This window comes from Monodon monoceros, unplaced genomic scaffold (assembly GCF_005190385.1).
Source record: "Monodon monoceros isolate NGI ecotype Baffin Bay Population unplaced genomic scaffold, NGI_Narwhal_1 Super_Scaffold_11, whole genome shotgun sequence".
Classification (NCBI taxonomy): domain Eukaryota; kingdom Metazoa; phylum Chordata; class Mammalia; order Artiodactyla; family Monodontidae; genus Monodon; species Monodon monoceros.
In genome coordinates, this window is record NW_021703767.1 from 3,622,325 (window position 1) to 3,648,141 (window position 25,817).

At 54.9% G+C, this 25,817-nt stretch overlaps 1 protein-coding gene across 1 annotated transcript in view; it reads right to left on the reverse strand.

Moving 5' to 3' along the window:
* UMODL1 (uromodulin like 1) overlaps positions 1-25,817 on the reverse strand; it is a 61,442-nt gene that overhangs the window by 26,761 nt on the left and 8,864 nt on the right. The window contains exons 3-12 of the mRNA XM_029214959.1: positions 23,611-23,772; positions 22,722-22,843; positions 19,882-20,068; positions 18,063-18,203; positions 11,905-12,159; positions 9,009-9,121; positions 7,366-7,585; positions 1,900-2,037; positions 560-800; positions 204-418 (exon numbers count right to left, since the gene is read on the reverse strand). Coding sequence (XP_029070792.1) covers positions 204-418; positions 560-800; positions 1,900-2,037; positions 7,366-7,585; positions 9,009-9,121; positions 11,905-12,159; positions 18,063-18,203; positions 19,882-20,068; positions 22,722-22,843; positions 23,611-23,772 — 1,794 coding nt within the window. The remainder of the gene's footprint in view (positions 1-203; positions 419-559; positions 801-1,899; positions 2,038-7,365; positions 7,586-9,008; positions 9,122-11,904; positions 12,160-18,062; positions 18,204-19,881; positions 20,069-22,721; positions 22,844-23,610; positions 23,773-25,817) is intronic.

A 25,817-nucleotide genomic window follows, 5' to 3' on the forward strand; every position in this document is an offset into this window, starting at 1 on the left:
GAGGGAAAGCGGGGAGACCAAGCTCTCACCCTTACTAGACCGGAAGCCGACCGCCAGAGGGCAGAGCTGCACGGCACTGGGTTGTCCTCACCCAGTGCTACTGGACTGCCCTGGAGTGGACGACTGCGTGAGCCTTTGCCAAAGGGAGCTCACACACCAGCAGCTCCACATGGCCCCTGGGACGCACACTTCCTGCCACTCACCGCAGGCTGGGGTCTTCAGAGATGCAGGCGTGGTGGCCGAGGGCAGGTCTGGGGAGCCGGAGGGTCCAGGGTCTGAGTTTTGTGACCACGCGGGGTCCAGAGGTACTGGCGGCGTGTTCCTTGTGGGGAGGCTGGCGTGCCACTCAACGTGATCCATGACGCCCTGGGTAGGAGCTGGCCGGAAGAGCGGCTCCGTGGTGGAGTTTGGGGGCAGCCATCCAGGGGAGGCTGGTAGGCTGTTCATGGCCCCAAGAGGGGAGCTGTGGGTGGGCCCCGGAGCCCGGGAGGAGAAGGTGGTACCAGCCACCCTGCTGGCCGCCCACTGGCTGGTGCCCAGGCCTGGGGCCATGCTGGCCTCCCCCTCCACGGCTGGCCCAGTGCTGTTCCTGCCATGACCGAGCATGCCGCTGACCCCTCTCCTGGGTGGGAGCCCTGGGGTCCAGGCCTGGCCTGCTGCAGTGGTGCGCCGTGGGTATCCAGGGCTGGGGGACAAGGTGGGGGTCTCCAGGCCGAGGGCTGTTGTTTCTGTGCTGGGACCTGGGGCTGTTTCGCCTGTCACCGGAGATGGCGCACCACCAGTGGGGCTCACCACGTCACCTGCCGAGACACATCCTTTCTCAGACGGGGCGTCTGGTCTACTCTGGTCAAGAGCCACCCCCCCAGGTGACCTTAAGAGGGGGCACAGGCTATCCCCATGATGGTTAAGAATGTTTGACACGGCCCTTGTTTGTGGTCTCCCAAGAGCTCTCTCGGAAGGCCCTGGAGCCTCTCCATTTGATCAGTGAGGATGCCGTGACCCCGAGATTAGGGGGTCCACCTGGGAGGCTGCAGAACCAGGACATAAGTGCAAGGCCTGGTTCTTGCTGGCCTCAGATGGACCGTGGATCTGCGGGCCTTTGGGAAATTGGGATAATTTCCCCCAAATGTGTGCTCAGTGTGGGGCCAGGTTCTGGTCACTCTTATCAGCTTGCTGGGCGACACAGGTATAAGAAAAAGGATGGGAGAAGAGAAGCTGTGTGGGTCTTAGGAAGTGGGACAATATACACAGTAGTTAAGGACTAGGGGCTTTCTCCCAGGGAACCATTCTCTGCTGCTGCTTCCAGCCAGAAAGCCTTTGCAGGGATGGCAAACAGGTAGCTGAGCACCTATGCTGCCCACCCTCTGTCCAGAGCAGACATTGCTAGTCGATCACAGCATTTTAAGTCCGTATGTGACCTCCTCGGGCTTCTGAACTCAGCACGCCAGGTGGCCCCAACAAAATGATCAGAATTGGCCCCCAGAAACGTTGGGGCAGAGACATGCCAAGAATGGGGCTCGGAGACCCTACATCAAGGGCTTCTCCATGCTCACCGGGGCTCCTACACCATCTTGGGGTCCAGTCCACCCAGGGAGGGACCCCTGCCCCCAGGGGTTTCATCATGACTTTCTCTGACCCTTTCATTCATAAAAATAATTTAAAATCATACTTTAAAACTGCACTGGTATAAAGACTAGATTCGTAACTCATGTTTACTGTTATTAGATTCTTTTTTTCTTTTGATTTTAAAAGCAATTAAATCATTCTCATGGGCCCCTAACAGTATGGTGGGCCCCGGGCACTGTGCCCACCCTGCTTGAGGAGAGCCAACCCTGCTCCACCCCAGGTCCTGAGGGAGGGGGCTCAGCCCAGAGCTGGGGGCTTGGGGACGGGGCGCACCGTCACAGGCCCGGCCCGGTCTGGAGGGGTGGGCATCCCTGGCCGTACGGCACCGGCAGGTGTACGAGCCCTCGAGGTTGATGCACTGGGCGGCCGGCGAGCAGTCGTGCTGCAGGCTGTCTGCGCACTCGTCCCAGTCTGTGGGCGGGGAAGAGACATGACATGAGCAGGTGAGAAAACGGCCAGAGGCTGCTCAAGCAGAGCGCGATGGTGGCAACTTCCTGCTGACCAGAGTCTTTGCAGCGAACGACAAGGGGTGGAGCAGGGCGTCAGTGAAGCCCTCGGCATCCAGCACCCGGGGCTGGCGGTGGGGTTCCCTGCACAGAGTCCTCCCTGCAGCTCCTCTCTGGGCCAAGGAGACAAACCAAAAGCCCGCCCTTGCCCACCTCCACCGCTGGCTGGCTGATCTGGGGGCAGAGGTTAGGGAACGTTGGGATTCCTGTGGAGGTATTAGCACCCACAGGTGTGAATATATTCCCCTCTTGTTTATTCTTTGTTCATAAGGTGCTTTCTCTTCCCTCTGACGAGCCAACTTCCCCTCATATTTACTGTCTCAAGAAAGAAACAGAAAAGTAACTGAGCCAGGAGGTGTCCAGTTAGTATAACATGAACTTTCCAAGACACAGATAGGACGGCTGTAAATACCTCCTCCCCGAGTCTGGGAAATGATTGTGAGAGACCCCAAAGCCCCGTGCCCCTGGGAAGCCCTGACCCTTCTGACCTGGGCAAGGAAGGCTCAGTGAGCCCCCCAACCCTATAAATCCCCCCAGACCCTCCCCTGCCACAGTCCTTTCTCGGCCTCTGAACTTGAACTTATTTACAAAACAGAAATAGAGTCACAGATGTAGAAAACAATCTATGGTTACTCGGGGGAAGGAGGGGAGGGATAAGTTGGGACATTGGGGTTGACATATACACACGACTATATATAAAATAGATAACCAATGAGGACCTACTGTACAGCACAGGGAACTCTACTCGAGTCTCTGCAATGACCTCTATGGGAAAAGAATCTAATAAAAGAGTGGGTATATGTATATGTATAACTGACTCAGTTTGCTGTACACCTGACATGAACACAACATTGTACATCAACTCTACTCCAATAAAAAATAAACAAATAAAAATAAACCCTTAAGCAATCAGTACTCGAGCTGTATTTCAGGCTGGGAGGAGCCGGGGGTCAGGAAGCAGTCTTCCCACAGCTCTAGAAATCCATCCTTCAGCCCAGGTCCGGCTCTACGGGTCGCTGCCCGTCCCATCCCCGCCCAGGAGAGCAGGTGGCTCTTAACAGAGTTGCATCTGCTAGCTGGGGAGGCTGGGTACCCCGATGGGGTGAGGTTACCCTTGAGGGGTGGCTACCAGGCTTCCCGAGAGCTGCAGGCGGGGTCCCCGAGCCAGGCTCAGGGCACCAGCGAAGCCCGGACTTGGCTGGGCTTCAAGTCAAGATGAGGCATGAGTCCAGTTTTGTGCAGAGAAAACCCCGCCACTGAGCGCTCAGAGGCCGGTTTCGTGGGTTTCAGTTTCGCTTCTTGTGATCTTTACAGAAGCAGCTCCCCCGAGCCCAGCAGACCCATCAGCCCGTACAACAGTTTACACCCTGACCCAGATCCCCCTGGAGCGCAGCCTGGCCTCCAGGCGGCTCGAAAGTGCCAGGGGCTTAAGGCCGGGGCTGGGGCCAGGCCCGCCAGGCAGCAGGGCCACGAGGAGAGCCGAAGCCCCCGCGGAGACCTGAGCTCAAACCGCAGAGCCCTGGAAGTTATCTTGGGGAGGTGATTCCCACCCCCTTCGCTCCGCCAGCACGTGGCTCAAGGGTAAGTCTGAGTAAGATGCAGACAACTCTGTTTTGTCTTGTATAAAAGCCCGAGGGCTGGCAGTTCTTGGGTTCAGAGCGGGAGGCGGGCCTGCAAGCCGTGAGAGCTGCCAGGCGGCCTTTGCGCTTCCTGGGCCGCCAGACGAGGATGTGGGCCAGAGCTCCTGGTGCAGGACCTGTCCTCTGCTCCTGCCGGCCCTGAAGCTGGGATGAGGACGTAGCCCACCTCCCGGAGGAGGGGGCAGCTGTGACAGAGCCAGGACTCCTGGCACAAGTAAACCCCCAGGAATGAGGTGGGGAGGCCCAAGGACAAAGCCGTCCCATCCCTGAAAAGGCAGGCTCCTCGGGAGGCCCCAAATTGTCTTTGGGGTGCAAGTGGCCTTGAGAAGTGAAGCCTGGCCAGAGCCCTCAGCCCTTCCTGGGGGCCAGAGTCAGATTCTCACTCAAGGAGGAAGGTGGTCACAGAGAACTGGGTTCTAACGGCGGCAGGAACAGAGGCTGGACCAAAGGCAGTGCCACTGAGTCTGGAGGAAGCAGGCCCACCCCAGCAGGCCAGGTAGACAGTGACAGGCCCGGGGCCAGGCTCCCCTGCTCGTCCTCCGTCACCCACCACCCACGGAGGCCACAGGAAGGTCCACTGTGCCTATGATGCTGTCAGGGGTGCGCGGCTGACTGGAAGCTTTGGGGAGCGTGGCTAGGCCAGTCCTGAGATCACAGAGAGGGCGCTGCCCCCCAGTACTGTGGTGACCCCAGGGGAACCCCTCACACAGAACGGCACCGCCATCAGGCCTCGTTTGGCTGGCGTCTGCACAGAGCATTAAGCACGAAGGGGCCACGTAGATGCACGTGGAGGTCCAGTGGGTTGTCTGCACGTGGAGCAAATGAGTAGGACGGCCCTTCCTGAGCAGATTTTAAGGAAGGGGAGGGGCGAGGGTGGGAGATCCAAGGGGAGCGAAGGGAAGGGGGGCGGGACGGAAGGACTGGCGAGGGCTTGTGGACCCTGCAGGACCTTCCGGGCCTGAGAACTCACCCGAGATACGAAAGGGCATCCTAGAGAAGACTTAAATCGAAACGTTGGCGGCGCTGTCAGACGTGCGCCGGGCACTCCGCTAACCCCACACCGGCAGGGTCCCTTTATTTACCCTCCAGGGGGATGGGTCAACATTCCTGTCTCTCAGCTGAGCACACCGAGGCCCAGGAGGCGACATGCCTTGTACAGGGACCCACGGCGAGGGAGTGTCAGAGCTGGGATTCCAGCCTGTCCCGTGAGGCCCCCTCCCGCCGGACAGTGTAAGCAAGGCCGGAGGCCCAGGTTGCTACTCAGCACTGAGCCTCCCCGCACGGGGCACGGCCCCCCTGGAGGGAGACCAGGGCACGTGGCCACCCAGTGACCCGGGCGGGGTTGGTATGGGCCTCGGGGAGAAGATGAGGTCGTGACAACATGGCCGCCACGCTGCTGGGACATGTGGATTCACAGCAGCGAGAGCTCCCAGATAACCCGGGAAAACTCAGCAGTGCCAACACCACCATTTCTGTGGGCATCGCTGAGGAAAGGAGCTTTCCGTGCTGCGGTTTGATGAATTTTTGTGGAATAACAATGAATGTGCTTCTCCAGTTCCCCGGCTGTGCCTGCGGGGCTGGGGGCTCTGGGCCGGTGGGGAAGGCAGGGGACTTCGGTTTGGGCCTCCCCGGGTGAGGGTTGAGGCCCGGGGGCTGCCCCTCGGGCTCTGGATCAGGGGACTCTGTGCAGGGCAGAGCCATCTCGTACGCCAGTAAACAGCCGAGGCCTCCTCGTGGCCCTGGGAGACCCTCCCACCTTGGCCCTCAGCTCCGAAATGTTAAGCAAACAGCCTACCGTTTTTCAGGGATGCTGCAAGGTGAGAGCCTGCTCGGGGCTCCCAACTTCCAAGGATACTTCCAGAACTTCGTGGGGGGCGGCGCTTCAGAATGATGAACCCGGGGATATTAGCAATGCAGGGCACCTCTTCTTCCTTTGTATGAGTTTGCTGAGGTTGCCATCACAGACTGTCACAAGCTTTCAAGCTGGCTTAAAACAGAATTCATTCTCTCACAGTTCTAGACGCCAAAGTCTGAAATCAAGGTGTTGGCAGGGCTGGGTGCCCTCTGGGGCTTTCGGGGAGGGTCCTTCTTGCCTCTTCCAGCTTCTGGTGGCCCTTTGGGCTCCTCGGCCTGTGGCTGCATCACTCCTGCCTCTGCCTGCATCTTCACGTGGTGTCCTTCACGGTCCCTGGGTCATCTCCTTTTCTGTCTCTTCTAAGGGCACTGTCATTGGACTTTGGGCCCACCCTGATCCAGAATGATTTCTGATCCTTAATTTCATCTGCAAAGACCCTTCTTCCAAATACGGTCACGTCTGAAGTTAGGTGTGTACTTATCTTTTGGGGCCACCATTCAACCCACTGCATCACTTGACAAAGCTCTGGAATAACCTAAGCCCTGATGCCAGGGGATGAGGCTGGGAAGCATCTCGAGGTTAGGGCTGGATCTCCAGAAGATGGCTCAGATCTGTCTCAGGTGGGCCCTGGGGGTGCAGGCCGAGGGTCCACCCACAGGCTGCCCGGCGTCTGCCCAGCACTTATCCCCTGAACCCAGGCAGGCAGGCCCACCAGGTGCAGAGGGCCGCCGTCATCTCCATGCCCGAGGGGGTGAATGACAGAGAGACCCCAGGCTCAGCAGACAGGTGTTTCCCAGGCGTGACCTCAGGTGTGACACTCCCGCGGCCCATCCTCTGCATTCGTGGGTTAGGGGAGCTTGGGACAGCAAGCTGGCAGGCGGCGGGGCTCAAAGGAGTTGACAGCGCTCACTCTGGGACCTGCTCCACTGGGGGGTCGTGCGTTCCATAGATTGAGCCCCAAACAGGCTCTCTGATGTAGAGACTGCGGTGCCCTCACCACACGAGGGAACTTCATCCCTGCTTTGACAGCAAAAGCTTCCTGACGTGACAGCTCGCTGTCTCTGTCTGTCTCTCTCTGTCTCTCACTGCCCCCTCTGCATCCCCTGCATCTCTCCCTCTCTCTGTCTCTTGATGTCTCTGTCTTATCTCTGACTCTGTCTCATCTCTGACTCTGTCTCTCCCTCTCTCCTCATCTCTCTCTCTCTCTCTCTCACTGCCCCCCTTCCCCCAACCCCCTCTCCCCGCCTCTCTCCATCTCTGTTTCTCCATCTCTCCCCCCCCTTCCCTAATCTGTGACTTCCTGTATCACCAAGTAAAATTACAAGCCTTTGGGCTAATGAAATAGATCTCCATGTTAACAAGGCGCACAGCAGCCAGGCCTGGCTGGGCCCCGACGCAGACACAGTAAGCTCCCATCCCTGTGCCCTTCGTGGACCCTCCAGCCCGGTTCCACCCTGGGTTCTGGTGGCAGCTGAGAAACACCATCGAAGGGAATAAGCGTCCCTGAGCTCCGAGGGGTGCTTCTCCCGTCAGCAATAGGAGGTGTGGGACACAGGTGGACTCACTGTTACGGGGCGGCAGCCCTAGGCCCCAGTCCCCATGGAAGAACACAGAATACGGACTCAAAGTTCATTTGCTTTATCTTTTGGAACAAAGTGAACGTTGATCAGAACTAACGCAGCCTGGACTTTGGAGGGCATCGGGGCGGCACACCCTGGGCACGGAGAGGAGGACCCACCTTGCACAAACGTCTCTGACTGGTCCACCTGGAACACAGGGCTCGCCCATAGAGGCGGGAGCATGGGGGACAGCGTGGACACGCCCACCGGGAACTCGGGGTCCTGCACCGTCAGTCTGAGCCTCACCACCACGCTTCCGGCCCGGAGAGACACGACCTTCATCCTCAGCTTCCCTCTTCGGTACAAGTCAGAAAGCGCCGGTGGAAGGGAGGTTGCAACCTGGCCCAGAAGAGGCAACAGATGCTCAGAGGCAGCAGACTTTTCCATCAAAGCCTTCAAAACCAGTCAGCGGGGCCCCGGGTGTGACACGTGGATGGTGCACAGAATCCACGTGTCCTCCTCCTGACCAAGAGGAGGCGCCCAGCCACCCTCCTCTGGGAACAGCAGAGTTACCTCCCACCCCCGCCAGCTCACTGCAGCCCTGGGACAGCGGGCCAGGCCTGCTCCGCCTTGGTAAGGACTCAGAGACCATGACAGTCGGATCTCCATCCTGCAGCCCTAGTTGCACGGCCCACTCTGGGTGCCCTGGAAACCGGTGCGAAGATAATGTGTGTGTGAGAGAGATGGCTGGATGGACTGATGGATGAAAGCAGCAATCCCGTGGCTCTTCGGAGCTGCCCCCCTCCCACTGGGCTGTATCCCCAGGAAACATAGGCACAGCCAGGTGATCAGGGCCACCTGTGCCCGAGCAAGGAGACCCAAGCCTCGCCCACATTCCTCCTACACCACTCCTGCACCCACAGGCGAATTACTGCTAGAAACAAGGGAGAATTCTCCAGGAAAGTTCAAAAACCAACTCCTCTCTGCAAGTGAACATTGAGAGGCGACCCTCCTTCCGTCCCTCCCATGTCCACACATCCTGCAAGTAGAAGCCTGGACTGCCCTCTTGTTTCAGAATATCTTTCCAAGACGTTTCTATGATGAACAGCTTTGGGAGAGAGAGGATGGCCCCGTCCAGAGCAGAGCAGATCTGTTCACCATCTGATGTGGTAAAGATAACGTGTATCTCCGGAGCAAGGTTTAGGCAGGTGTGCATGGGGGTCCTCAGCTGTGACGCAGATGCACTGCATGTGGGTCACCCACCGGGCTCCCTCTGCATCACCCCCGTGGGACTTGGGGACCAGCAGGGGACCTGGCACCAACGTGATGCTCGTGCCGCCCGCTGTGCTGTGCGTGAGGGAGTCCTTTGTCTCTGACCCAGGCATCTCGTGTCCTCTGCCAGCATCCACGCAACAAGCTAACTTACCAGCTTGCAGGAAGGGCCAAATCCTAGCCCTCTCCCAGTTACTGACAGGTTGGCAAGTCGCTTTTTTCTCCAGCTCAGCATCCCAGGATAGATGATAGCTGCTACTGGCCTGGTTCCCCCAAGCCTCATGCTGGTGCCCACCTTCAGCCCCAGGGAGGAACGGATGCTTTGATCACTGGTAAATGCTTACTCAGTGAAGCTGCCCCAGAGAAGGAGGGCAGAGGCCCCAGGTCCCCCAAACCGAAGGTTCGACAAAAAGCCCAGCCGAGCCGTCAAGTGGTCCAGCCCGTTTGAATCAAAGTTGGTTTGTCCCCAAGCCTATTTTAAGTCACGCGTAAAGGGGGCGCAGGGCGGGTTTCTGGCTCCAACTCGGAAAGCTCTTCTGCCGGGCTTTACCTCGTTCAGTAGCTGCTGGGAGAAGTTCTGGAACTCGGGGCTCCCACGGCCCAGCAGCCCCTCTGTCACGTTGCGGTTTAGGATCCTGACTGTGACTTCGAACACCCGGGCATCTGAGACAGACGATGACACAAATTAGCTGAAATCCGGTGAGTGCGAGTCACACGCTTTCCTGTCAATGTTTTCCAATCTCCCCTACTCTTTGGAGGAGAATTTTTTGGAAAACAGATTGAGGCATGAGTCTTAGGTTTGGTAGCCACATTGGGGGAAGTCAGCGTGAGGAATATATGCCTCTATGCTGGAGTGAAGGGAACTCAGACATAGACACACACTTTTAGGGCCAAAGCAGGGGGACAAGTTACAGACGTCACATGGCTCACACCGGCGGGAACTGGGGTTCAACCAGCCATGTAGGGTCCGAAGGCCCCTCCAGCGATTCTTCACCCCGTGTGGCCGCTGCTTTCCTTGGCACACGCCCCAGCCAGGCCCCTGACACTCAGGTGACAAGTTCATCCTGATTTCTCTGGGACTTTCCAATTTTCCCACCAGAAGTCCCATCTCTCAAGAGCCTACTCTGTCCCGGACAAAACGATAGGGTTGGTAAGGGACGTGTCCTTTTCTTTGGACATAAGTGAAGCTGGATAAGATTCAAGATGGGACATGGGAGCATGTCTGTTTCGTTACCAAGAATGAAACCCACATCCACAGCAGACCCTGCAGCCATGATCTAAATTCTAATGATCTAAAGGCACTCACAGTTTGTCCCACCCTGGTTCCCCACCAGCCAGTGAGCTTCGGGCCAGTGGGGCAGAGTTTATCACCGCTGCACACACACAGCTCCAGAAATGACACCAACGTTGTATAGCGTACATTTCTAGACGGGGCCCCCTCTGAACCTTTTCCCACCTTAGCAAGAGGAACGAGTATCCCTTAGGGTCCGGGATTCCCAGGCTCCGGTCCTGCCCACATCACAGAGCCTCTCGGGAGGTGAGTATCCACCAGTGCTTCGGGAATCCACACTTACCGTGAGGCCCCGGGTCTCCACTGCTATGGTAATCTCTATGGCCTCCAACATAGCAAGCATTTAATAATGTCAAATTAATTAGCTAAGACCTTTAAAGTGAATCGAGCTTCTTAAAAAAAAAAATAGGGCTCTGCAAACATAAGGCATTTCTAGGAACGAGAATCCAGCTGGGGAAGGAATCAGCTTGTAATCAGGAGCCTTCTGGAATCTTCCAAATTATCTCCTCTGCGTTGGAATGTAGGTATTTTTTCCTGAGGGCACAGAGTCTATGGGGTTGGGGCGGAGCTGCATGTTCCTACTGCCTGTCCCAACTGAGATGAATTCGCCCTGGGATGTTGGTCCCACCAATTTTCACTTCTGAGATGAGTTGGGGGGGGACAGGGGGTGGAAGTGATCTGTAGGGATGGAGCCCCTCACGGTCCCAGTTTCCTCAAAGGGAAAAGAGTGTTCCCCCCATTTGCTCTGTGGAGCAACTTGAAAATAAAACAAGAAGGTGAGATGGCACCAGTTAGGAAATTAGAGGCTTGTGCAAAGTCAAGGGCTCGAGTTTTTGCATGGCTGGGGTTCTGGGGGCCCTCTGGGGGCCTGTTCTGCGTGTTTGCCATTTAGCATGGGTCGGCCCCCAATCAGTACATAAAGGGTGTAGGCCAGATCCCCCCAGCCCTCACTCACTCACTGTCACTGGCGTTATCCCTACCCGTGAGACAGAACCCCCAGAGGGTCCTTTTTTTTCAAATTTTTATTTTATATTGGAGTATAGTTGACTAACCATGTTGTGTTAGTGTCAGGTGTACAGCAAAGTGAATCAGTTATACATATACATGTATCTATTCCTTTTCAGATTCTTTTCCCATTTAGGTCATTACAGAGTACTGAGCGGAGTTCCCTGTGCTATGCAGTAGGTCCTTGTTGGTTATCTATCTTAAATATAGTAGTGTGTTTATGTCAGTCCCAGACTCCCAATCTATCCCTCCCCCCCACCCCCCCCCCCGCCATAGCATCTTTCATACAGTGATTTCTGCCCTCTGCCTGCTCTGAACCCCCAGGCTGGGTCTCCCTCGCTACTCCGGTCCCCAGACCAGAATGTCTCAGAGCCACACTGTCCGTACGCACACTTCCATGTCCCGCTACCAGAGGCCAGCCTAGGAGGGAACTCCCCGGGCCGAACCTGACAGAGGTCTACACCACCGGGGTAGCACCACGACCAGGCAGAGGGGAGGTGGCATCACGGGGCAGGGCCAGTGTTGGCCACCTGGCAGAGTCACGTGGGTCACGCCAGCTGCCTCCTGGACACTGGAATCCCCAATTCATGCCTACGCTGTGTTTATTTGGGGCAAAAATTTCTTCAGGGCTCCGATGCAGTGGGCATCGTGTTAGCTTTGCAAGTGCACGGCATGGGAAATGAGGCATACTTCGTGAAGATCTTACAGATGCTCAGCTCTTGGGTTTGGGGAAGTTATACAGACTCAGCTGTGTGGAATTAAGTGCGGCAAAAGTCCCTTCGATGTGTGCGAACTGCTACCCTCTTCTGCTCTACTATACTTTGGGCTTCACTCTATCTGACTGCATTATGTGTCCTTCAAACCACAGCAAGATGGGATCTACACAGAGCCCTCATCACCCCAGGTGTCAGAAGAGCCCCCAGTCAGGATGAGACGCAGGGGAGCGAGAGGAGCCTGTGCTGGCCACGAGCACCGTGGCACTGCTCCGGGACACAGAGCACGCTCACTGCCCCCCAGGAGAGTAGGGGCCAGGTCAGTGACGGCCCCTGTCCTGCTCGTAGGAAGCGCGTGATTGGAATCACCAGGGCCAGCAGACTAGGCTGGAGAGACAGACTCACAGGTCGTGTGGATTTCAGACATGTGGCCTTACCGGTCTTGACAGTGACCGCGGTGGTGACGTTGGCCCAGCACCCCTGGTAGCTGGTCCTCACCGCATACAGCACTCCGGCCTCCAGCCCAGCCACCTCCAGGCTCGTCCCCCGGGTGCTGGCGTTCCTGAGCAGCTCCTTAGCCTGGTAAACCTGCACCTGGAAAGTGCAGTTCTGGGTGGAATTTAAACTCCAAGACACTCGAAAGCTGCTGCTGGTGACGTTGAGGACCACGAGGTCTCTGATGGGAGGGCAGTCTGCAAAAGGGCAGAAGGAGGAAGACGCAGAAAACGTCAGAGAGAAGCAACAGAAACAAGTCAACAAGTGCGCCGACATCAAAGTGAAAAGCTTCGGTCCCGCTTGAAACCATCCACAAAATGAAAAGGCAGCCTACACACCGGGAGAAAAATCTGCAAATCATATATCTGATAAGGGGTTAATATCCAAAATATATGAAAATCATACAACTCATTAGCAAAAATAAAAGCAATAATCATAATCTCATTTTAAAATGGGCAACGGATCTGAATAGACGCTTTTCCAGAGAAGACACACAGATGGCCAACAGGCACGTGAAAATGTGCTCAGCGTCACTGACCATCTGGGAAATGCAAATCAAAACCACAGTGAGGTATCACCTCACACCTGCTAGAATGGCTGTTATCAGAAAGACAGGAGATAAGAAATGCTGGAGAGGGTGTGGAGAAAAGGGAACCTCCTGCACGGCTGGTGGGAATGTAAATTGGTACAGCCACTATAGAGAACGGTATGGAGGTTCCTCAAGAAATGAAAAATAAAACTACCATATGATCCAGCAATTCCTTTCCTAGTTATTTATATGAAGGAAACAAAATCACTAACTCAAAGAGATACCTGCACCCCATGTTCATTACAGCATTATTTACAATAGCCAAGCCATGAAAACAACAAGCTGTTTTTGTAGCTGTGGTCATTATGGTGTGTGATGGGCTGAACTGTGTTCCCCTAAAACTCGTGTGTGGGGTCCTAACCCCCCAGTGCCTCAAAATGTGGCCGTGTTTGGAGACAAAGTCATTAGAGAACTTGTTAAGTTAAAGTGAGGTCATCAGTGTGGCCCTAATCCAACCTGACTCGTGTCCTTATAGAACAGGAGATGAGGACACAGCCAGGTAGAGGGAGGACCACATGAGGACACGGGGAGGAGACGGCCGTCTGCATGCCAAGAGGCCTCTGAAGGCACCAGCCTGCCAACACCTTGCTCTTGGACTTCCAGCCTCTGGACTGTGAGAGAGTAACTTCCTGTTGTTTAAGCCCCCCAGTCTGTGGTGTGTGTTACGGCAGCCTGAGCAGATTAACGCATGGTGTGATGTTTCTGGGCTACGTTTATAAATGCTATCTCAACACAGATTCAAAGGGCCTGCTCTTCTGAGTCACAAGTACTTGATCATTTGCCCGAGGTCTTCTGCTCGGCTAATTCATCACCAAAACAATGGCCCATGGGGAAGCAGGACTCCGGAGTCAGGCTGAGGTGTCCTGTGTTTTCATATCGACATTCATGCTTTAGGGAGTAATACTCAAATATAACAACCAATATGTACTTTAATGCTCAGATGGAATTAAATGTCTTTTTTGGGGAGAAAAATTCTGGCTTCACAGCAGGCACCTGGCTAATATGAATTATACAAAGTCTAGGGTGGCCCTCAGTCTATAGACACCACCATTTTTACAGCAGAATTTGATTTCTATAAGAAACAAGCGATGAGGAGATTTTTTAAAAAATCTTTTGCAAAACCACAGTAAAGAAAAAAGAATTAAAATATATGTGAAGTTTCCAAAGCCCTTCCTGTAAGGATTCATAGGATATATGCTTTCTAATATTACAAAAAAAATTGTCTTTCCGACAAATGTGTACGCTTCCTTTCAGTAAAAATTAAAATTGGCACAATTCAACACATTTCCCTTTTGGCCTTGGCTGCCAAGAGGCTCAGCATCAAGACTGGTGACCCACCCTCATCCTGCAGCTCAGCCCTGCTGGGTCCTCCCTGAGCTGCCCTTTAGAAATGGCAGTGCCCTGTGGATGTGCTCCCCTACCGTGAGCCCCTGCAGGTCCCCGCAAAGCACGGATCTAAACTGGTGGATGCTGGAGAGACAGGTGAGCCCAACCCTCCCTCCATCTAAATTCTTGCAGCTTCCTGAAAACTCTCCTTGCATGCAGAGGTAGCGTGTACTTTGAAGGAGACGCGTTTGTCCTTTTCACTGAATTGTCCAGTATTTTTCTGTGCCTTTGTCTCACAGGTGGTTTTCACTCTTTACGACACTGTCCTTTGTTTCAGCTGAGGACTGGACAGCAGCTCAGGCCCTGAGACCGTGGGTCTCACCCCCACCTCCCGGCCACTGGGACCATGAAATCAAGACAATCACCTTCTGGGGGTCTAATAACCACGTAACTTTTCGGTCTGTGTCCCCAGGAACGTGTCACTGAGAAAGTAAGGAAAAGCTACAACTTTTCTAAAAATCTGCTAAAAGCACTCATTGTTCTGATTCACGCAAACCATACAACACCCAACATTCTTTCAATCCCGCAGGTGGCCACACGACGCCTGGCAAATAGGACAGTGAGGCTGAGAACGAGGCCTGAGGCCTGGGCAGCCGCATCCAGCTCGCAACAAGGTTGCAGCCCCAGGTCCTGGTTGCCATTCAGGCACCACTCAGATGTGGAACGGCAAACGAATCCATATTATGGACCTGTGTGTGGCCCTTTACAAGCACGAGTGCCTCCAGGCTGAGGGGAATTAAAATAGGAAGGGTCCCCTAGGTGTTGGAAAGAACCCCGGGACTGGAGTTTAGGAAGTCTGAGAGGGTATCAGGCTGGCTGGAGACATATTCACTGTTTAAATTAAGACGCCAGAGGGTCCCTAGAACACTGGGCTAAGGAGCCACCAATGGGGTCGTTTCGATGCCTATGAAACCCTCAGAAGCATCTGCGGAAGCTGCTGTCTGCCCATGGTTCCTGCAGCTAAGGCGCTGTGGGCGTGTGGCCCTCTCATCCATAGAAATAAGTCCTCCCTGCAGGGAATGCTACAGCCGAGCATTTGTGTAGCTCTTTCTCCAATGTATTACCTTGAGACGTTTACAATTGTCCGGATTCAACCGTGTTTGACCAACCACAGTGGCAATTTCATACGGTTTGACATTTATTGAGCACCTACTATGTATCCAGCACAGTGATGGAAACAAGGATGGATTAAGGTCCACAGCGATGCCAGACACACACATGGGATGTCCAAGCCAGCGTGGCCAGTGTCGTAGCAGCAGTGGGGACACGGGGCTGTGAGGACACCCACGGCGCTATGGGCACCCCCTCCCACTACATGCATCACGCTGCCAGCCAGGCTATCTGTGACACACTTAGAGCTGCCGTCGGCTGAGTGCTGTGGCAGCGGGCATGTCATTCCACACAGCCCTTCTAACAATACCAGGTAATAGGTTCTACTCTACTATGATCCCATTTTACAGAGGACGAAACTGAGGCCTAGAAAGGTCAAGTCGAGAGTAAATGGCAAAGCCATCCAATAACTAATGACAAAGTTCCCATGCTGTACGCCTAAACTGTCCCACCACCGGCAATAGACTGGGTAATGACCTCCAAAGATAGCAGCTCCTAATCCCTGGAACCTGGAAATGTGACCTTGTTTGGAAAAAGGGTCTTTGCAAGTGCGATGAAGTTAAGGCTCTCAAGAAGAGATTGTCCTGGATTATCCAGGTGGGCCCTAAACGCGATCACAAGAGAGAGTCGGGAGAGAGGACACACGTGCACACACAGAAGAGAAGGCCACATGAAAAGGGAACAGAGAGAGGATTGAAGATGTTGGCCTTGAAGATGGGAGCGATGTGGCCACGAGCCAGGGGATTTGTGCAGCCCTCAGAAGAAGGGTGAGGCAAAGAAAGGGTCTCCCCTGGAGCCTCCGCAGGGAACCTGGCCCTGCCGACACCTGGACTTGATAACGATGGTGGGCTTCTGCCCTCCAGAGCTGTGAGAGAATAAACTTCTGTTGTTTTAAACCCCCAAGTGTGTGCTGTTTTGTTACACAGGCCCAGGAAATGAATCCACCTACCCACGCTTCTTTAAGTAGTTTTCAAGGCAGCTAATGGTGAGACGGTACAACTTGTTGGGAAGTTATTTGTGTTGCTGTAAAATCAGCCACCTTCTGACGGACTAAGGCTAGGCCCTCTTCTGGAGAACAGAACTTGAGATACTCTAAGCTGGAAATGATCCTTCTTTCCTGACCCTTCCTTCTTCCCTCTGACTTGGATTTCAGTTCATTGGCCAGGACGCTTTCTGTCACTGCCGTTTGGCTTTGCAAAGTCCCTCCCTCTGAAAATGTGGCCCCAGAAGATAAACCCAATTCTTGACTGTGTGTGATCCCAGGGTGCCACTGCCCTGTGGCCCTGCCCGGGCTACGGTTGTGAACCTGAATTCAGGAGTCGACACTGATCTGAGGGAAGCATGTCAGATTCTCTGTGTCCACGGGTCTGGGCCTTTGTTCCTTCCAGGCAGCCCTGACCTGTGTCTGGTGGGGCAGGAAGGGTGCTGCTGGGGCAGTGGCCTTTCCCGTGATCTCCCGTGTCAGTCTCTGCTCCTCCTTAAGCCCTGGACCTGTCAGCTGGACACCTGAACCTTGTAAAGGTAGAAACACTGGGCATTTGAGCCAAGGTGCTGAGCATTCAGTCGTTGAAAACCTGATTATAGATCAGGTTTGTGAACTTGAGCGGTAATCCTTGGCAGCCTAGTGGACGCTCCAGCAGCGGCCCTGCCCTCACCAAGCAGCCACCTCAGAAGATGGTTCTTTACGGAGCTGAATAGCTATCAGGCTTCAGCTGGGTAGGGGACCATGTCGGAGGGAGTTAGCATGACCCTTGAATACAATTCCACTCCATCCTAAAAGCAGAACGTGTTCCTGGAACATGAAGTGCAAACTGGGCAATATTTCTTAGGGGGTTTTTTTGTGCAAGAATCCAGCTGCCCTGTGTGTCATTAACTGGGTGACTAATTTCACAAGAAAAGCATCTGAAATTTGCGCTGTATTTTCCACGGGTCTGTACCTCTAACCCATTCCAGCAGATAGCTCATTTATTATATTAGCTTCTAAATTTAAAACATGTGCTGTTTCCCTTCGCCATATGCGATTGGAATTCACTCTAGTTTTCTGATCGGGAGACACCGGCTTTGTCTTTTCTGCCCTGTTGGAACTAAGGTCGGGGTGGTGCGCTTTCCCTGTTTACGTTCAGCTGTCAGCGTGGCAGTTTGGCAACACTCCTGCCTGTGAACAGAGTCTGATGTCTTTTCAGATAACTGAGCAGAGTATTGTCAATAACTGTATATTCCAAACTTCTGTTCACATTGCGGGTCAGGTTGCACCCCCCTGAGGCCACAGCGCAGGAGATCTAGGACGGTCTGCTGGGATTCTGTGCAAAGCTTTGTGGGTACATCATGCACAGAGGAGAAGCACAGTTCTAATCGGACAAAGCCCCCAAGGCACAGGACAGGCGAGTCTGGTTGCAGAGGTGGGGCTGGTAGGTGCATTTTTGAAACTCCAGAGACCTTAGGAATAGCCACCACTCAATCACCCCTCTCCCTTTAAAGGGAAAAGAACATGAGGATTAAATCACTAATTTATTCAAACTCAGTTACAACAAGATTCTCCCCAACCACTTCACAATGCTAGCGAAAGTTGTAGTTTTCAGAGAGGAATGTTGGAGGTGACATACAAGTCCCCCACGAGGGAAATAGCTAAGAGCATTGTATCCCTGCTATAGCATACCACTGTTACTCAAGCATTGAAAATCGTAATTATGAAGACAAGGTTGCTTCTTGGAAAGCTTTACATGACATAATGGGAAGTGAAGAAAGCAAGATACAAAATTGAATATGTGGCAGGATTTAAATAAGGTCAAAAAAAAAAAACTGGAAGGAAACAGTAGAAAATAAAAACAATTTGCCACGGTGCTGAGACTGGGAGCGACTTATCCTTGCACTCCCGTAACAATGTTGTTAAAGCCATAAATCAGGTTCCAGAAAGAAGAGAGAATTCTAGAGGCCAAAGGGGATAAGGTGTGTCTGCATCTCAACTGAGGCTTCCTTAAGGCCTCCCTTCCCCACCTGGAGAGCCCGGTCGCTCACCTTCACAGCTGCCATCCAGCTTCTGGGGGGATGAGGTGGGCGACTCCGGGTGACCGAGGCACTGGTACGAGCCCTCCATGTTTAGACACCGTCCCCTCCCAGCGCAGGCATTGAGTTCGTCATAGGAACATTCGTCTACGTCTGTGGGAAAGGAGAACAGGTGAGAATACTCATCAGGGCCATCGGTCCTTCCCATTAACCTCCAGATGTGTATCACACGAGCTGAGGAAGTGGTTTGGGCCGCGGTCCTCAGGGGCCTCTTGATGCCCTGCCTTAGAGGCCCCATCGGTCACAACCCTCTTCACCGGAGCAGCTGGCCCACGGCTCAAGGCACAGCTCCATGTGCTTGGGTGGGCGCTGTGGCCCGAGCAGATCACTTTGGGGCTGTGTTGAGTCTGAAATCATGAGGTCCAGACATCCTCCCCAAGCATCTATCCTGTGGACGGCAGTGTATGGATGGAGAAATAGGGCAGAGCAGCCCCTGACCTGCAGAAGGGGCCTGGCCCTCTCCTGTCGAGCGGGTGCACCTGCCCAGAACAGGAAGCCAGGCTTCTCTGCCGCCAGGACAGAGCAAGGCCATATCACCATTTTATCTAAGCCAGACGGGAAAAAAAGGCCACCGTCACCCACCAAGCACCAACCGCTCTCTTGGCCGCAATGAGGGGCTGTTCATTCTTTACTAATCCTAGCTCGTCTTCATGCTGGTTACCCCTCCCCTTGGATGAGATCGATTGAAATACCCAATCACAGAACTGCCTCTGCTTTCTGACAGCATCCAACCTAGAACAAGCCCCACTCCCTTACCCCTCCCTCTCCTCAGCCACCCAATCAGAGCCGCACCCCATAACGGATTCTCTCTGACACCCTCCCGCGGACGCGCCCGCGGGCCCTGCAGCATGCCTTCTCTCTCGCTGCCTCGTGAGATACCCCCTCCTTGTACACCTGCTGGGGAGTTTCTAGGGTCTCCAGACGGAAACCTGTCAGAACAGATGAGACAAGCACTTGGCTTATGGGCGCTCCTCGGTTTGGTTTTCAAGAACATTTGTAGAGTTGAAGGGAGTTAAATGCCATCATTAGAGCTTTCCCTGGGCTCCAGACCCTGGCATCTTTCTGTGTGACCTTCAGCGTCATAGAAGGAGCTGCCTCACGAGAGCGGCCATCCTCCTAAGGGTGCAGCAAACTCCAGCTGCCTTCTGTAGCGGGAAGAAAAGTGCTGTTGGAGCCCAGCCGTCTGCTCACGGACTGTCCAAGGTTACTTTCATGCCACTTTGCAAAGCTGAGCTGTTGAAACAGGCCATGTGGCCCACAACCAAAAATATTTACTATCTGGCCTTCTTCAGAAAGTTTGCCAAACCCTGACATGGACAGAAAAAAAAAAAAAGAAAAGAAAAGCCAGGTAATTTCTTCCAGAAACACATCTATCTGCTGCACCAAACTCAGATTTGTGCCAACTCTGCTTTAAGAGCCTTCGAGATGTAAGGATGTCCTTAGCGAGGGTGGGAAAGAGGCCACAAGGAAATTTGGGAACCTAAGAACTGAGCAAATGGGTTATTTGTGTGCTGTTCTAGGATTTGTTCTCCAGCCTCCACCTGGATGGAAGGAGAAACTGGACATGAGAGGCTTAGGAGGAGGCCGGAAGGAGGGAAGGGGAAGGGGATGCTAGCACAGAACGAGTTCTCAAAATCTCGGCTTCGGAACTTGGAGTTTAAACTCTGGGCTGGGATGAGCTAACGGTGGGTCTGACCGCCCCTCACCTACTGGATGATTCTCCCACTCCGGCGGCCCCCACCCCCAAGGGGACAACAAAGGGAAGCCGCACCTTGCACCCGGATGTCAATCACTTCATAGATGCGTTTCACCATGCCGTCCAGCACCGCGGAGATGCGGGCCACAGGCTCTGGCTGCGGCAGACCCAGGAGCAGCCGGGACACCGTGATCGAGGTGTCCCCCCCGGCCGAGTGCAAGTGGTGGACAGTGGTGTCCAGTGGCTGCAGGGCACTGGTGACCTGTGAAACCAGAGTCAGAGCATCAGGCGGTGGAAGGACGCGCCCATCGGACAGACAGGGAGACGGAGGCCTAGGGACATTAAAATTAACTGCACACACGCACATACACAAAACACACACACACACACACACACACACACACACACACCGTTATCCTGTGCAGCAAAAAACTCTCTCCGATATTTTTACCTCTGTTGTCATTCCAATAAAGTCCCGCAAACCAGGTTATACATACTTAGGGGTTGAATTGTGTCCCCCTCCCCCAAAAAAATCCCCATGTTGGAGTCCTAATCCCCCAGAACCTCAGAATGTGACCTTATTTGGAGATAGGGCCGTTGCAGATGTAGTTAGTTAAGATGAGCTCATTAGGGTGGGCCTTGGTCCAAGATGACTGGTGTCCTTCCACAAAGAAGACGTTTGGACACAGACAGACACTGGCAGAGGAAACAATGTGAGGACACAGGGAGAAGCTAAGGAGACGCCTGGAGCGGACCTCTGCTGTGTGGTCTGCTACCGCAGCCCCAGGAAGAGACACCGGTCTACCAGGGTCCCCCCCACCGGTCCCCGCCCTTGCAGCTGACAACAGAGAATCAGGTCTGGAATTAGGGAACTGGACGTCAAACCACATCTGATATTTTCTGAAATTGAATGATCCCTTTTCTCATTTCATATGAATTCTTTTTGTTCCAGTCTAATATCCCGAAATCTCAAGGTAGCATTGGTATTTGCCTTGGGAAGACAGGCAAACAGCGTGACTACCAGGCAGAAGGGCATCACCGAAGCAGGCTTTGCCAACAAACCCACAAGTCTCCCCTGGAAACCAGAAAGGTGTTTTGGGGACCCTGGAGCCCGCGCCCTCCTCAGCAGACTTGAAACACTTCACGGGGGGAGGCAGATCAGGAAGTCAACACTGGCCTCGTGCAAACCCCTTAGTTAGGGCGCCCAGTACCTGCTGCAGTCAGGAGCCCATGTGGACAGGCTCTCCTGAGGGGAGGAACAAAACCTTCACACATGAAGAGGCAAAGGGTGACGAGAACAATAACATTCAAAAACCAACAATCACAGCAGCTCAGAACCTACATGGATCAGCATCGTTTTAAGCTTTTTAATGTACTGTCTAAACCTCACAGCCACTGTCTCATGTAGGATTATGATTATTCCTGTTTAACGGAGTAGGTATCTAAGGCACAGAGAGGTTAAGTAACTTGAGCAAGGTCACACAGCTGATGAGTGACAGTATTGGGATTTGAATCCATGCAGTCTGGCTCCAGAGCCATGTTCTTACTGGCCAACTAGGCATCCCCAGCTAAGAAAAGACAAAAATCTCTTCTAGCTGGGACAGTTAAAGAGGCTTCTGGGTCAAGGTGACATTTGGGAGTACCTCTCAAGCGGTTTTACTGGACAGCCCAGAGCAAGGTGAGGGTGTGTGCCATCTGTTTTGGGCTCACCCTGGCCAACTCTGGTCTGATATCATGACCCAGGGGCCACATCTACGGGACCTGACAGTCAGGAAGGACCAGCCACACAGTGTGAGGGGTCCAGTGCGGAAGGAAACGTGCAGCCCCTTGTTCAAAAATTATTAAGCATTTCAAGAGGCAACAGCAGAGCATTATACAAATGCAGGGCCCTTCCCAGCGTGGGGTGACTGCAGGGCATTCACCTGGGAAGTGGGTCCTGAGGTCAGACCACCACCCTGGGTAGGCACCATCAGGTGGTGGTGAGCAGTGCCTGCCCCCAGCTGGGCTCCCAGGACCTGCGCGGGGGTGGGGCGACTCCCAGAACGTGAAGACGTCCTGCTGGTTGCAAGGCGCTGCCGAGGCGTCAGCAAGCGTGAGCTGTGTCTAGGCTGGGGCACCCTCCCGGGGGTGGGGTGCGGGCCTTGCCCCTCAGGGGGCCTGTGGCCACATCTAGAGGCAGTTTTGGTTGTCACAGCCGGGCACGTTTCTGGCCTCTTTTGTGTAGAGCCAGGCCTGCTGCGAAACCCTGTGGGGACAGGCAGCCCCATGACAGAGCCATGCAGCCCCAAACATCGACAGTGCCAAGACAGAGGAGCCCAGTCTACAGGTCCCCATCTCAGCACCTTCCAGAACTCCTGGGACTTCCCTAAAGCGGGAGCTAGAACTCGGGGATGCGTGAGAGAGGTGCTCAAGGGCACAGCTCTGGGGCCTGGGAAGGCTGCACCTGGGCCTTAAGAACAGACCCTGAAAAGAGGAGGAGTTGCCTGCTTCACGTCGTGATAGGGTAGGGCTTGCACGCCACGTATCTCAAAACACACCAAACCACACCCTTCCGAGAGGGCATTTTATTGCACAAAAATCGTATCTCTTTCAAGCGGTTTTTTTTTTGTTTTGTTTTGGTTTGGTTTTTTTTTGCGGTATGTGGGCCTCTCACTGTTGTGGCCTCTCCCGCTGCGGAGCACAGGTTCCGGACGCGCAGGCTCAGCGGCCATGGCTCACGGGCCCAGCTGCTCCGCGGCATGTGGGATCCTCCCGGACCGGGGCAGGAACCCGCGTCCCCTGCATCGGCAGGCGGACTCTCAACCACTGCGCCACCAGGGAAGCCCCAAGCTATTTTTAAGTAAGAATCCACATTTGGTTCAGAGTCAGTCAGTTGGGGTCTCTTGTGGAACCCCTCCCGACACCCCGACACCTACCATGGAGTGCAGGAGCCTCATGTGATCCAGCAGCCTGGGGTCCACCTGCTGGAGCTCCGTGAAGTCCATCTTCACCAGGACGGTCACGTTGTACCAGAAACTCGCCAGCTTCCTCTCTGGAGCTGCCCGAGGGCACAGGGATGAGCCTCAGGCCCAGGACAGGCTGGGGCCACAGGAGGCCCCTGGGGAATGGGGTGGCACGCTTCCGACCCCCTGCCCCCGCTTCTCTTATGTTATATAGGTTCCTATTTATACCGTAGAATGTACTATTGTACACAAGGTATATTAGATAACACGATGTATATTACTTATAACATATATACCATAATGTATACAGTATAATAGTATCATTATATATTATATGTAACATAATATTTACATTATGTATACTATTACTTTATACTATGCTAATAAGATATATATTATACTAATACTTCATGTTTTATAATATATTGTATATTGCATGTTATATATATATACAGTTTCTATGTGTTTCCCTGGCTCTGAACCTTGACCACCTCTTCTCCTGGGGGCCTGCACTGACTTGCCAGACGGGGGCCTGGGAAGGATTTCGGGTCCCCGTGGGGCTGCACAAGCAGACAGTCCTAAACCTCCCAGCTCTGACACAGCTCAGCTCCCAGCAAGCTCACCGGGAGCTGTGAGGGCCTCCCCAGGCAATCTTGGGAAACTGGGGTCCCTGCTTTTCCAGGAACGTCTAACCCCCTCAGGGCAGCTGTGAGCACACTTCTCCCCCTGAGGGGTCAGTGGCCGGATTTTATGAGTGAAATGGGCCCGTGCACAGGCTGCAGGCTCCCCATAAAACCCGGGCTGCTGCTACCAGAAACTCACTCCTCCCCCCACCTTCTCCCAGATCAGGCCTCAGCCCTACCTTGGGGGGCAGGGGCCGAGCAGCGGGGGCCCCCCGACGAAGGGCAGCACTTCTGAAGACCAGGACAGTCCGCATCCAGGGTGCATGGCGAGGTAGACGCTTCTGGCCTCACCACCGGGCAGATGCCGGGTCTGGATGCGAACTCCTCAGACCGATTCAGGGCTGGGGGACAAGCGAGCAGCCATTAGTGCTATTGGCTGTAGAATCCCGGATGGCCTGCGTGGCGCTGTGGCTGGATGCCTCCTGGCACTGGAATCTGTCTGCGGTTCCGAGGCGCACAGAGCAGCCCACTCAAGGGCCACCACCGCCAGGCCTGTGCAGGGCCTCGCCCTGTCCTGCAGAGCAGCCATCGAGGCCGTTTGCTCTGACTCTAACGTAGCCTGACCATCTTTCCTGGGAGGAGGGCAGCTTGTCCCAGGAAGCTGGGGGCCCGGGTGACCTGTTCCTCCAGGCCTCAGGAGTCCGTGTACAGGGCTCTCTACCACGCCCGTAGAGGCCCCCTTGCTGCTCTGTGTCCTGACAGCTCACTCACTCACTCCTTGAATATTTATTGAGCACCTACTATGTGCCAGACACAAAGCAAGGTACCCGTGACCCAGCAGTGGGCCCGAGGCAAAGTCCCTGCCTCAGGACACTTAGATGTTGGACAGAGACCAATATGCCAATAGGCCTGCAAAAGCTCAGATGAATGAGAGTTGCGGGGAAGAAGCAGGGCCCAGGGGCAGGTAGGCAGGGAAGGCCACCCTGAACAGGGGTCTCTGCAGGGGCCGGGGCACTGGGGGGACAGCCTGTAGCTTGAGGCCCAGGAAGTGGGAATGCGCTGGGCCCCCCAAAGGTGAGAAGGAGGTCCCCAGGGCTGGTGAGGGCGCGGTGGGTGAGCAGGTGGGCTGGGCCACGGAAAGACCCCCGCGGTGTTGAGGTGGGTGCCCTGGGGGTTTGGAGCAGGTCCGTGGTGAAGGGGACACTGTGGTGCCCTGCCCAGACTGTCACACCACTCTGCCAAGCTCTGCGTCCCCACCTCCTAGGACCCTCAGGTGGCCCTCGGGGGCTGGAGCTGCCGTACCCCGTATGCAAAGCCCCAGGTACCTGGGGTTTTACAAACCACCTTCCAACCCCGTGGCCAATGCCGTGAAATCGTCCCCTGCCTCTGCCCCTTCCCTTCCCTGTCCTGCGTCCACAGCTTCCCTGAGGGCGGCCTGACTTGCTAATCCCTGCTGTGCTCTGGCAGCCGGGCCTGTCGAGAGCCTATTGTGATGGTCCAGGCGAGAGCTGGTGGAGGCTGGACCAGGGTGATGGGTGGAAACAAGCGGGAAGCCTCAGATCCTGAGTGTCTGTAGCTGGAAGTGCCTGCAGGACGTGCTGACAGACAGGACAGGGAGTAAAAGAAAGAGAAGCTTCAAGATGGATCCAAGGCTTCAGGCCTGGGCAGCCACTTGGCACCATTTCCGGGAGAAGCTGCAGGAAGAGTGGCCTTGGGTGGAGCCAGGATTTGGCCGTGCGGATGTGAAGTGTGGCGCGCTTTCTGGAGGTGCACATGGAGATGGGGGGCAGCGAGGCCCTGTCCCCTCCCCTGGTCAATGCCTGGGAGGTCCGCTGAGGTCAATCAGTGGGGCTGTGGGCTGCACACCTCCAGGGCCAGCACTCACAACGTGCTCGGAGGGACGCAGCTCGGGGCAGACGATGCAGACGTGCAGACGGGAGCCTGCAGGAGGCAAAGACGACGGGGGATGGGCAGCCAGGTGTGGTGAGGGCTGGCGGAGGCATGGGCTTCTAAAGCAAAGAGCTTTCAGAGACCTGATAAAAGCAGGAACTTTCTGAGAATCCGGGGGCTCCTAGGGGACTAGCCGGGAGCCAGGGTGCTGACATTCAGGGGACAGGAAAGCACAGGAGAGGGAGAGAAGAACGGGAACCCGGGGGAAACGGGCGTGCTGCTCTCTGCAGGGAGGTGGCCAGGGCGCCAGCTGATGCTGCCGGACACTCACTCGGTGGCTGGGCGTCGGGGGCGGCAGGGTTGACCCCCCTGCCGGGTCTGTGCAGGCCCAGCAGTGGATGGAGCTCAGGGAAGCATGGGATGCAGGAAGCTGGGCAGCCGTGAGCGTCCGGGGGCTGAGGGCAGCAGGGAGGGAGCACAAGGAAGGCAAGACCCCAACACCAGCATCCGAGGAAGGGCCTGTGTGAGCTCCGCCCACCCACCCGGGGATGAGGGC